This window comes from Ips typographus, linkage group LG12 (assembly GCF_016097725.1).
Source record: "Ips typographus isolate SLU linkage group LG12, UJ_Ityp_2.0, whole genome shotgun sequence".
Lineage (NCBI taxonomy): Eukaryota > Metazoa > Arthropoda > Insecta > Coleoptera > Curculionidae > Ips > Ips typographus.
This window is the reverse complement of record NC_138433.1, coordinates 5,466,635-5,478,729: the sequence shown is the minus strand read 5'-3', so window position 1 is coordinate 5,478,729 and position 12,095 is coordinate 5,466,635. Positions and strand designations below refer to the sequence as shown.

Here is a 12,095-nt window from a genome sequence, read left to right as displayed (position 1 = left end):
TTAGGCATAATGCCTGATATTAGACAGTTAGTAAGTAGTAGTAGTAGTAAGGTTACGTTTTTAAACTTTTTCTTTATATTGGCACATGAATATATGTATTCTCAGCAAATAGTTTTTGTCTACAAGCATCAAATAATAATGCATTTTTTTTGGTATTATGAAAATTACATTTGTGGCAAGTTGATTTTTTTGTAACAAATCAGTTGACAGACTGAAAATATTTTAGTTTATAGATTGAACAAATTTTTGAACAAATTGTAGGCTTTTTTACGCTAAAAATTAAGTTACTTGGTCGTCAAACAAAAATGACAGGCCTTTTTAATCTATAAGCGTAATAAGTTAGAACGTTTTTTAATTTGCCACCCTAAAAGCTATAATTTGTTTCCCCCAAAAAACTAGAATTTAAAGTTTTAAACAAACACTAGGAAAATTTCCTTTTTAACAACCTATTGAAAAATTGAGGACACTGAAAAATGACCCAACTCAATAAATATTGTTAATCTAAGGAATAAATCACGTGAATAAAATAATAACAATAGTAATTTTAAATACTCAACGACTGGTATTATAACTAAAATGAGATAGTCTACACCATTTACATATGTAATTTATAAAACGGTATTTGAATTTTAGAAACCATGTGATGGATTTTAGAATAGTTTCTTGTATTTCAGAAAAGATCAGTTGGATTTTTGACACGGTTATTTGTAATTTGGAAAATTAAAGTTGTATATCAGAAATCTTCATACTAACATTTTTGTAGTGAAAGGTTTTTGTGCTGTCATTGCTACAAAGTTATTAAAAGTTTTAGCAAATGAAGATATGTCAATTCGGATGTAAATTTTGTATTCATTGACAAAGTTATTCTTGTTGACGTTTTGTAACTCGTAATTGTTACTACATAGAGAACAATTTGCTGTTTGTATATTTTATATAAATTAATAATCCAGATGGGCGGTTTTTTTTTCTGTAAGCGATATTAAATTAAAAAAATGGACTAATAACCAGACAGAAACATAATAAAATTCTGAAATTGAAATAACTTTTTTCAAAATACACGTGACAAATTCTGAAATTAAAATAACTATTCTAATATCCAACATACGTTTTCTGAAATACAAGTGACTAATCTGAAATACAACTCACGCTTTCTAAAATCAAATTTACGATACTGAAATACAATTTTTAAGTTCTGAGATCCAACTTATATTTTCTAAAATCAAAGTGATATTTTCTACACTACATGTGTAAATGGTGTAGAAATGGAAGTCAAAGTGAACATAATAAATTAATAAACGATTTATAATTATATTGCAATGTTTGACAAAACCTGTTCAGCCATTTATTTTATCAATTTGCTTGAGTTAATGAAGTATTAAAAAAGAAACAAAAATAATGATGTCATTATATTCAGTTATTGTCAGACATGTGTCTAATATTAGAATGAATAACGCAGAAACTGTACGATCAGAATATAATATAGAACACCAAAAACTGTCTAATGTGGCTCCTGTAGCGATTGAAAAAGAACGAAAATACTACTGGCCTGAATATTAAAATAAGTTTCCTGTTCCAAGAAATCTATTTTTAGCTGTCAAGGCCAAATCAGTCGGCGAACCAGACAGATAAAATTCGCAACTGTGTCGGTGACGCCTGCGTCGGTTCCACATGGCGCTGTATATTGCGCGGAGGCCAGTAAACCGCAGCATCGTGGAGGCCGGTTACATTTAAACCCATACCATATATACAACTTTTTTCCTTATAGTTTTTCCTTACCCCTCTGCTGTGCCCATGAAAGACCTTGAATTATGAAGTGTAATCATGCAAAATACACTCTTGTAACGATGGCGGTTATAGTGGAGGCTTGGGCGCCTGTGTTATGTATGGAGGCGACTAAGATAGAAATGCATGTATATATTATGTACAGAACTACAGAACACCACGCCTTACCTACAAACAATACAAACTCTCTATTTGGTTGTTTTGTTATTACTGTTATTTGTTTAATCCTTAAATTTATTTGTGTAAAAAATGTGTCCATATCTGACTTTTTGTGATGTTTCAGTGGCCTTAAATTTTGAAACCCTATACCTAGGTAAAGTAAAATGTAGTTAGTGTATATGATGTAAATAATTAATTTTATTATAGGGTAGTGAGTGAACTGGAGGACTGGTTTTACTCTGGGTCTGATCTTGGAGAAAGGGAATGAGAAATATTTGATGCTCAATTTCAGTAATAAAAAACAGTCTGGAGTCTGGATTTGCATATTAACTATTTTCTGTAATAGCACTGTGGGTCAGATTAGTATTTATTTGTAGTTCATTATTGGTATGTAATGTATTGTGGTTTTAGCTTTTGGGCAATTTTGGATCTTTTCATTTAATTTATTATGTGTGGAGTTTATACTGTCATGCCAGTTACAGTTACATTATTAACATCAGTAGGTAATTAGTAACTGTACCTCAGTAATTACCATATTAATATATGTATGATTTAGATATTTTTACTCTGAACTTTATTGCAAAATAGGGTTTACAGTATAAATATTGATAATAATATTTACACATCAGATATTAATTATACCCGGGTTCTGGGTTTACCCAACTTCACAGTCCTAATCATAAACTTAATTTTTGTCAATAACAACACTAGTAATTAAAGTAGTCCAGGTTACTTGTTTACTATGGGTTGATACGGACAAAAATTAAGTTTATGTGTGGGATGGTTGAATTTAAAGAGTAAAATAGGTTTTTAGGTTTGTAGTATGCCTGTTTTTTCCAACACATGCTACATGGAGCCTATATAAGGACAGTTTAGGCCAAGTTGTGTTTTGACTTCAATTTTTCATCTGGTGTGTCACATTTAAATCTCAAATAATTAAATCAGTCCCTAAAACCAACTTAATCTGTGTCAAGAAAATAGTCATTAGTTTCACTTTATTTGCAATAGATTAATGCCTATCTTCAAACAAAGCCGTAAATCTATGTAAAACATTCATATTTGTTTATGATAAAATGCTGCTTTTTCTTAGGGATTTTAAAATAAACAAACAAAATAAGATTCTTATGCTGGATAAATCTGCCAACTTTGCCCAAACTATTCATTATGTTTTGTTATTTATTTTAAGGTAGTTTGTAGAAATATAATAATATAACACATAATATGTACAGGGTGATTGATTGAATTTTGACCACCCCCTTAACTTCCCTAATTTTGATTTTAGCAAAAAACGTTAAATACAAAACTAGTAATTATTTAGGTCTACTTTATTCTTAGCTAAACAGTTATTATACAGGGTGTCCCAAATCTGAGTAACGAACCAAACTTATGTTTTTTTAAATACAATGACTAACTTTTTATCCGATATTTGAATTCTACGTCAAATTCTAGACCTAATTGATGTAAAATGTCTGTATCAATATTCAACTTTTTCCGCAGCAGGATCTGTTATACTTATTGTATATTAACAATATTGCCTCGATTATGTGATTAAGGGTTAATTTGGTTACTCAAATTTGGGACACCTTATATAATAATTGTTTATCTAAGAGTAAAGTAGACTTAAATATATACAATTAAGTTGTTACAACTAGTTTTTTAACTAAAATCAAAAATAAAAAAGTTAAGGGGGTGGTCAAAATTCAATCAATCAAGGACACTGCTGCGGAAACAGTTCAATATCTATACAAACATTTTACATCAATTAGGCCTAGAATTTGACGTAGAATTCAAATATCGGATAAAAAGTTGGTCATTGTATTTAAAAAAACATAAGTTTGGTTTGTTACTCAAATTTCGGACACCCTGTATAATAACTGTTTATCTAAGAATAAAGTAGACCTAAATATCTACTAGTTTTGTATTTAACGTTTTTTGCTAAAATCAAAATTATTGAAGTTAAGGGGGTGGTCAAAATTGAATCAATCACCATGTACATATGAGTGTACTAATAATAAGTTTTTTGAATGAATAAAAGTATATATTTTATAATCATTATGTGTATTTTTGATATATGCAGATAACAAACAAGTATTGTTACAAAATTTTCAAGTCACATTTTTTACGACATCTCTTGCTGGGGCAATACACTAGTCATCTTATGGCGTTTTCGATTGGGATGTTTAGTGCAAAACTCGTGCATTGCCATACTCTTTCAATGACGTTAGATAGAGCATATAGCAGAATACAGATACATGAGATTTTGCACTAAACTTGCCAATTGAAAACGCCATTAATGTTGAATTGCAGATTTACACACCAAATAACTAAGTGGGTGACGGTGACCAAGTAGCATTTTGCATCCAACCATTATGATATACAGGGTGACCAAGATATCGATGCATTGCATGGGGATCTCAGAAACCGTCGGTTAAATTAGAAAAAAGTTGCGCAATCAGGGGGCCATATACTTTCGAAAATCAAGTATTTCTTTTCATTTTTGAGATATTTAGAAAGAAGTGATTTTGCCAATTTTCGAAGTTATTTCAAATCATATCAAAAAACAAAAAAATCTTTCTCATGGCACCTTTTTGAGGTCTACAAGAAGGTGTCTATGGAAATTTATTACAACGTCTCGTTTCTTTCAAACCATCATCAATTTTTGTATTTCATATGGACTGAAAAAAAGTACATACAGTATTAGATAGCCCTTTTAATAGCGAATCCTATATGGCCCCCTAATTGCGCAACTTTTTTCTAATTTAATCGACTTTTTATTTTTCTGGAGTGAGTTATTTGCCATAACACAAGCCGGATCATACATAATTTTATCTACTACTAGCACGGTAATGATCCATTACATAGCTTCGTTTGAGTTACATAACGATCGATTTTACTACACTAGTGCGATAATAATTGATTTTATCGCACTAGTGCGGTTAAGCACCCTAAAGCAAGTTATAGTTAAAAAATTGATAATTTTTGTGTTAATCGTAGATAAAATATTGTACATTACTCGTGTGGTATGGCAAATTAATGGACTCGTGTGATCACCACAACTCGATCTGCGATCTCGTCGTGGCAATCCTTCCCACTCGTGACTATAAAAATGCTCATACCACACTAGTAATGTAAATAACTATTATCCAACACCTCCACAACTTCGTTAAAAACGCATTTTTTTTGACATTTTTAGCGTTTTTGTTTATGCGTTTTTGTTTGCGTATGCATTTTTAATTATAAGTCACTAGTGAGTTATGAGCTATATAATTCAATTAAAATGAGCATAGTTATGCTGCTATAATGATGAGATCTTGGATGAAAAAATATTTATGTACCTTAGTTTTTTTTACAGATAAAGTTTTTTCATATATTTTTAAAAAATATAATTGTAGCGCTAGTTAATGGCCAGAAATTGATTGAAAAATGGTCTGAAACTAAAGTGATTCCACTGTAGATTACAGTGAACATATTATATTGGAGGTAAAAGAAAACAATTCAAAAAGAAATTATCCGTTTGTTCTATGTACAGATTGACACTTATTAGGCAATGGACATTTTAATAGGGTATGGACATTAATAGGGTGAAGTGAACCTCAGGTACTTTATAAGTACTCATTATAATGGTATACTCCTGTATTTAAAACTGCCGTATATTATAAGCATATTTGTAGTTACTTACTTCTTATTATACCTATAGCTACGTACTTGTACTGTACTTTTAAGTAAATGCCAAAAAAATTGACTGTCCAATAAGAGCTATAGTGCCAGATAAGTAGATGCAAATGGCCAATAGTGGGTGGGTATAGGTAAGTATTGCAATTTTTAAATAAAAAATAAATGTTTATGTGTGGTATCCCATCAAATTGATATGTTTTCTTGATGGGTTCAATGTTAGGCATTTACTACTTGCCTTTATATGCCAAAGACAATAAATGCCCAATAAATGCCTAGTTTAGATTCACGTACTATTATTTTGTCCAGCTCTACATTGATAATTTAACAAAAAAATTACATACTGCAAATTTGTATTGTCAATTGATTTCTATACGAAACATGTAGAATACCTATATCATAATTTCTAACGAGTTAGCAAATTAGGAACTCTCTTAAATACAGTTTAATGTTTTTGGATTATAATTTTTAATTTAGAGCTACACAAAGTGTAAATGCTTTGGCAAATAACAAAATGATACTCTGTTGAGTTTCAGGTCGTAATACGACTTGCCTTGTCAAATAACATCTATACTTACTTACCTAAATCTAAACTAGGCATGCATTAAGTTATTGTTAAATAATTTAAATAATGGCAGGTATGGGCAAATAATAAGTAAATACCTAGCAATAATTAATCTTGAATTGTTTTGCTATTTGCCATGGCACTTAGTAAAAATGATCAAAAACTTCTATGATCAATGTTTTTGTTTATACCTTGAGTATTTTGGTATTTTCAAGTTTATGGAGCTACTGCAAATCATGTAAAGGACATTTTTGTCAATAATTGTAAGTGTCGTAATTTAAAAACTAAAATTTTCTAATTTCTTCCATTTCATTTTGAAGCTCCCGCTTTCTATATTCCTATGAAATTTAATTTGTCAACTGTCAATCAACACATCCACCGGTAAATACAAATCTACCATTCGCCACCCCCAAAGCCTTTGTTTTTTTTTGTGCAGTGTTCTGTTCATCCTTTTCTTATCTTAACATTTGTAACGCAATTATAACACGTAGGCGTTTATAGCACTACCCAAAGCAAATCGCTGCAACCTTCCTTAGCCCGAAACAGGAAGAGTGTGGATTCACCCAAAATATTAAGTTGTCTATAAACCAACTTACCAACAAATTTCCTCCCCTAGGTGGTGATTAAAATACTCTAGCTCAGACGGGGGTTCGTGAGGTTTTTCCCTCTGTATTTCAAACTGCTGCTTTGTCAAAAACGAGAATAAGTTTTAGGCGCCACCGAAATTTTGATTTAACAACTAAAGTTCTTTAAAGTTAGCTGCAACAAACCCTAAACAAAATATGGAAAACAAATACTGACTTGTTGCCCGTAATATGGCTTCAAAATCTAATCAAAGAAAGGCCACACCATTAAGTGAACAAAATACATTTAATCATTATCGGAATAATGACAAAACAAATAGCAAAGGTGTGCAGCAAATAATTACAACGCTGGGCACACTGCGGACGCTACCAAACAGTAATGAAACAATAAATGAGTGGGTTTACACCGCTGTAGGTTAAACACTTAAAAATGTAATTACGCTACCAAATATAGCACTATGTACCCTGAGTACACCCCCAAAAGAAACCATAGTCGACTGTGATTAGCTTTTTACACTGGGTCAAAGCAATTAAAATATGAAAACCCTTATCAATATGTTGAGCAAATACAATTACGTATTTCCAGTAATAAATGAAGTAATTAGTTGTTGTATGATCAAATTACACTAACAGAAACTTAGATATAGGTACTTATCTTGACAGACCTCCGAATCTAGTGACGTTTTAGATTAATTAAACCATCTATTGACCCACATATGAAGCTATCCCGATTGGTCAACTCGTGAAATACTCTGGTGACTTGTTAGGTGAAAAAGGTGCGTGAAAACAACAACTCCGTACATCCATAGACAAATACAATTCCCAATTTACCTATCTGAACTAATCCAAACGTCTTTGGAAAAGCCTTCTGGACTAAATGACCTTAGTCCTGGTACTAGTTCCTGTAAGTGCAACCCTATATATAATACAAATACACAAACTAAACAAACTAAAACCAATTATTTACCTCGTTTAACGAGGAACACCAAAAATTAAAGATCCGCGTCTTTATGACAACCGCCGATAATATAGCCGATTTAAAATGGCCGAAGTTCGAACCTTTATAACGCCACCATGCGGCTAATTAATTGCCTCCAGAACACAATGCGATCGCTAAAACTCATACGGCGCTGCTACCAAAACTATGGCAATTAATTGATAAAAACAGAGGCTATACAAAGTCCCAATCAGTGGGGTAGAATCAATTCAGGATTCTAAGTAGAATTGCCTCCATTTTTCGAACTTCACACGTGAAAAGGTTTTGTCAAAAAGCCCTCTCTAGATTCCCTTTTCCCTCAACCAAAAAAAGAATATCTCTACCAGCAAAAAAAAATGACCCTTCAACGGCAATCTACTGTCCACAAGCCAAACGAAGACAGAGAAAGAATATCTCGTGGCAACGTCGAAGGCGCGATTCAAGAAGAAAGCACCTGTCGCGTCGATCAATACTCGTACCAGCAAGAAGGCGCAGACCCCTCAGAAAGCGGGCAGTACTTTAGCCCAATCCGGCGTAGGTACGACCGTATGTGACCGAAACTGTAATGCGATGTTGTCACGTAGAGCTGGTAATACTACGTACTCCCAGACAAATCTATTCTTGCCAAATCAACCCGTAACACATTGTTATGGAAAAAAATGCACTCTTCTATAAGAGAACATTACAAAATGAAACCATTTCTTAGAAAACCGTTAAAAATTTTCATATAAATTGGGCGTTTTTGATACATTCTTTCTTTCTGGTCCTGAGCGTTTAACGATTGAGTCAGAAATTTTACATGCGACTTTTCATTTTGTGATTGCAATTTGATCCTACATTTACCATTCGAGCGATATTACTGTTTACTAATCCTGTTGTTGTTTTAGTGTTTTGATTTTTTTAAATAGGTATATCACCGAACATCAGGACGCTCATCATGGATGAGGGAGTAGTATTCCACGACGGATTTTCCTACAAAACTCGTCGCAGAACAGTTACCACCAGGTAAAAATGTATTTATTTGCATAAAACAACTCGCCATATCATAACACTTAGCTCCTGGACGGCTGACCATATCACTATATCTTATTGAGTCTTATTATTGTCCATTTATAGGTATCTTGTTTGCACGAAGGACAGAAGGTTGGGGTGCAGGGCTTCTGGAAAAGTGTCAAATGGTGAGGTGACGGTTATGAATGCACACCACAATCATCCGAGGGAGGCAAGGTACCAAGAAGCTGAAGCATTCAGGGCACAGCTAAGGGAAGCTTCTGTCACCCAGCGAGGCACTCTCAAATTTATTTACGACCGTGTAGCCACAAGGTAAGATAATATCTTATTCTATATCTATAAAGAAAATAGCAAAGCCTGTATACAGGGTGTTTCACGTTTTAATATGCAAGCTTAAATCGCGTATTCTACGTCTAAAAATAACTATAGTTTGCTATACAGGGTGATTCCAAAGTTGGTGATTTCCTTTCACCTGCGAATAGGGCTTAAAAAAATAAGGTTTTTTTTCCTTTGACGCTTTTTCGAAATATGAACCATAACGAAGATACAGGGTGTCAAAGTTTTACTGACAAAATAAAAATTTAATGATTTTGGCCAAACCACTTGAAGTAATTAGACAAAATTTTGTAGGTGTCAGTAGCTACGTGGAAAGGAAATTTTCCAAGAAACAACAATTTTCTTGCGTTTACCAGTGGCGAGCGTATAATTTTTTTAAAACATTTTCGAAAAAAAATGTTACCCTACTGGTTTTTTTTCAACATAAAATTTATTATTGAATTCCTTGTTCAATTCTAAAAATAAAACCCCTTTTATTAATTTTTGCTACAACGCACCGCATTCGAGTAAAAAAATAAAAACCGTCTGAATGCCTAAATTTAAATGCTGTTAACTAAAACTTAAATCAAATGCTGTTAATTAAAACTTAGTTCAAAGGCGGCTGAAATCTTTTGTTTTTGTTTATGTCTGTTGATAAGGAATAACTTGTAGTTAGTTAAAATAAAATTTAAGTTATTTTTTATTTTGTTTTTTTTTCAGTAAAACTTTGACACCCTATATCTTGGTTATTGTTCATATTTCGAAAAAAACGTCAAAGAAAAAAAAACCTTATTTTTTGAAGCCCTATTCGCAGGTGAAAGGAAAGCACCAACTTTGGAATCACCCTGTATAAACCAAATTTCAAAAATGCTTTATTAAAGAAATACAGGGTGTTCTTTGAAGTTTTGTTTTTTTAAGTTTTACTTCTTCAAACTTTTTTCTGTATTGCGTCAGTAATCTTTTTTTTATAAATTTAAAATCCTTATTGAATGCTTTATTTTTGGAATCTAGTTTAGGTACACAGCAAACTAAAGTTATTTTTTAGACATAGTATTTAAGTTTGCCTACTACTCCTTTTTTGGGCTTCACTATTTGTAATTGAAAATACTTAAGTAGCCATTTGAGGTAATTTAAAAAGTTGAATCCAAAAATTATTACCAAAATATTCCTAACCTCAAAATAAAAGGGCTACAGCTAATAATTTCTTTTTTCTAATGGATCACTGGGTCTATTGAAACATTTTCGGAATGTTCTCAAAATTCTGCTAATATTTTCTAGAAAAAAATTTGGTTTTTAAATAGTTTTTCGAAATATTGGCTATTAGAAAATTTTTATTTCGTCTTTTGACAAACTTTGTTTACCTACACAGTGCGTTTTTTTTAACGCGCTACATAGGATTTCACGTGTTAAATTTTTAAGCCCATGTTAGACCATGTTATTTTGGAACTACAAGTATAAAACTTGACGGGTGGCTGTTTCGTACCCTGAAGCTTAAGTAAGTTTACCAATTCGGCCTAAAAAGTGGTAAAAAGCTTGCAAAAAATCATCTTTGTTCGAAAAGGTTTTATCGTTTCATACTCCCTGGATGCATTGTTGTTCTTTGTTGTTTTTGATACTGGCACGGCAGGTAGCAGGTAAAATTTGGCGTAGAAAGTAAAACAGGGTGATCATTAACTTTATATCAAGAAAGTTAAGAACAAAAGAAGTATTTTTATAAGTGAATTGTTCAAAGTGACCTCCGTTTGAAGCCAAACAGTATTCCAAACAATCATAAAATGCCCTTTTGACGTTCAAAAGATGTCGGGTCGTGATGCAGTCAAAATATGTCACTTTACCTGCTACCTGCCCTGCCAGTATAAAAACAACAAGGAACAACAATGCATACAGGGAGTATGGAACGATAAAATCTTTTCGAAAAAAAATGATTTTTTTCTAGTTTTTAATCACTTTTTAGACCAAATTGGTAGACTTACTTAAGCTTCAGGGTACTAAAGACACACCAGTCAAGTTATAGACTTGCAGTTCCAAAATAAAATGGTCTAACATGGGCTTAAAAATTTAACACGTAAAATCCTATGTTGCGCGTTAAAAAAAACGCACTGTATACAGTGCCATCATTTCAAAACTTCCCACCCTCACTACTTTTTTCAGCAAACAAAATTAGTTGTGACCAAAAAATATGTCAACTTAGATATCGAGGGGGAAGTTTAAAACTATAGTGGGCTTTGTATTTTAGATTTCGCCCCTTTGCCCTTAGGTGCCCTCACTTAAAATTTTTAAATGGCATCCCTAGCTTGTAGCACTTTATTTTAAAGGTCTTAAAAACCCGACACAATTTTTAGGACAAATCCTAAAAATACAATGCACACTGACTTTAACTATCCCCCTCGATATCTAAATTGAGGTCTTTTTGGTAAAAACTAATTTTCTTTGCTGAAAAACTTGGTGGGGGTGGGAAGTTTTGAAATGTAGTTAGAATGCAGGTAACAGGTAAAATCTACAGATAAGCTAATTGAGCTATAGTTGATGTTACTTGAGTGTCATTTAAAAAATGTTTTCTAAATGTCATTTTATTAAGGCCATGATTAGGAAACTGTCCCCCCATTTAACCAAATCTGTATCTCTAACCTTTTTCAAGATCTCCATAGGAGCCCTCCTTATCCTAGACACACTGCTAAAGTAAACTCCTGCTCACAAAAGGATAATTTTTCCTTGAGGTTTGGAAGCAAAAAATGCATAAATTATTTGATGTTTATAGAAAAGCGAAATTCAGTTCTGTTTTTTTTCAAATGGATCAACAAAAAGATCAACATTTGAGCTCAATAATAGCAACAATATTATTGTTCATGTCCCAACTCAATTATTTCAGACACCCAGAAGGTGCTTTACATGTACCTTACAATTCTGTAAGGTCATCCATGTGGCGGTGGAAGCGGGCAACAATTCCAAATGTGCCCACAACATTAGCAGAGCTGGCTTAAATACTGCAGACAGGTGAGTGGCCTAGATATTGTCACGTTTTGGGGGGTAG

At 32.5% G+C, this 12,095-nt stretch overlaps 1 protein-coding gene and 2 long non-coding RNA genes across 3 annotated transcripts; 2 read left to right on the top strand and 1 right to left on the bottom strand.

Annotated features, from left to right (window-relative positions):
• Positions 1–1,917: 1,917 nt before the first annotated feature.
• On the top strand, positions 1,918–2,919 carry LOC145736325 (uncharacterized). Its single transcript, XR_014179898.1, has 2 exons — positions 1,918–2,095; positions 2,149–2,919. It is a non-coding gene; the product is annotated as an uncharacterized LOC145736325 (long non-coding RNA).
• Positions 2,920–7,029: 4,110 nt separating this feature from the next.
• Positions 7,030–8,009, bottom strand: LOC145736636 (uncharacterized). The gene is made up of 2 exons (XR_014180063.1): positions 7,730–8,009; positions 7,030–7,664 (listed from the first exon to the last, which is right to left on the bottom strand). It is a non-coding gene; the product is annotated as an uncharacterized LOC145736636 (long non-coding RNA).
• A 570-nt stretch (positions 8,010–8,579) lies between these two features.
• On the top strand, positions 8,580–12,074 carry LOC145736477 (uncharacterized). Its single transcript, XM_081990932.1, has 3 exons — positions 8,580–8,743; positions 8,855–9,061; positions 11,934–12,074. Exons 1-3 carry the CDS (start codon positions 8,676–8,678, stop codon positions 12,043–12,045), a joined length of 387 nt encoding a protein of 128 aa, XP_081847058.1. The 5' UTR covers positions 8,580–8,675; the 3' UTR covers positions 12,046–12,074.
• Positions 12,075–12,095: the final 21 nt, after the last annotated feature.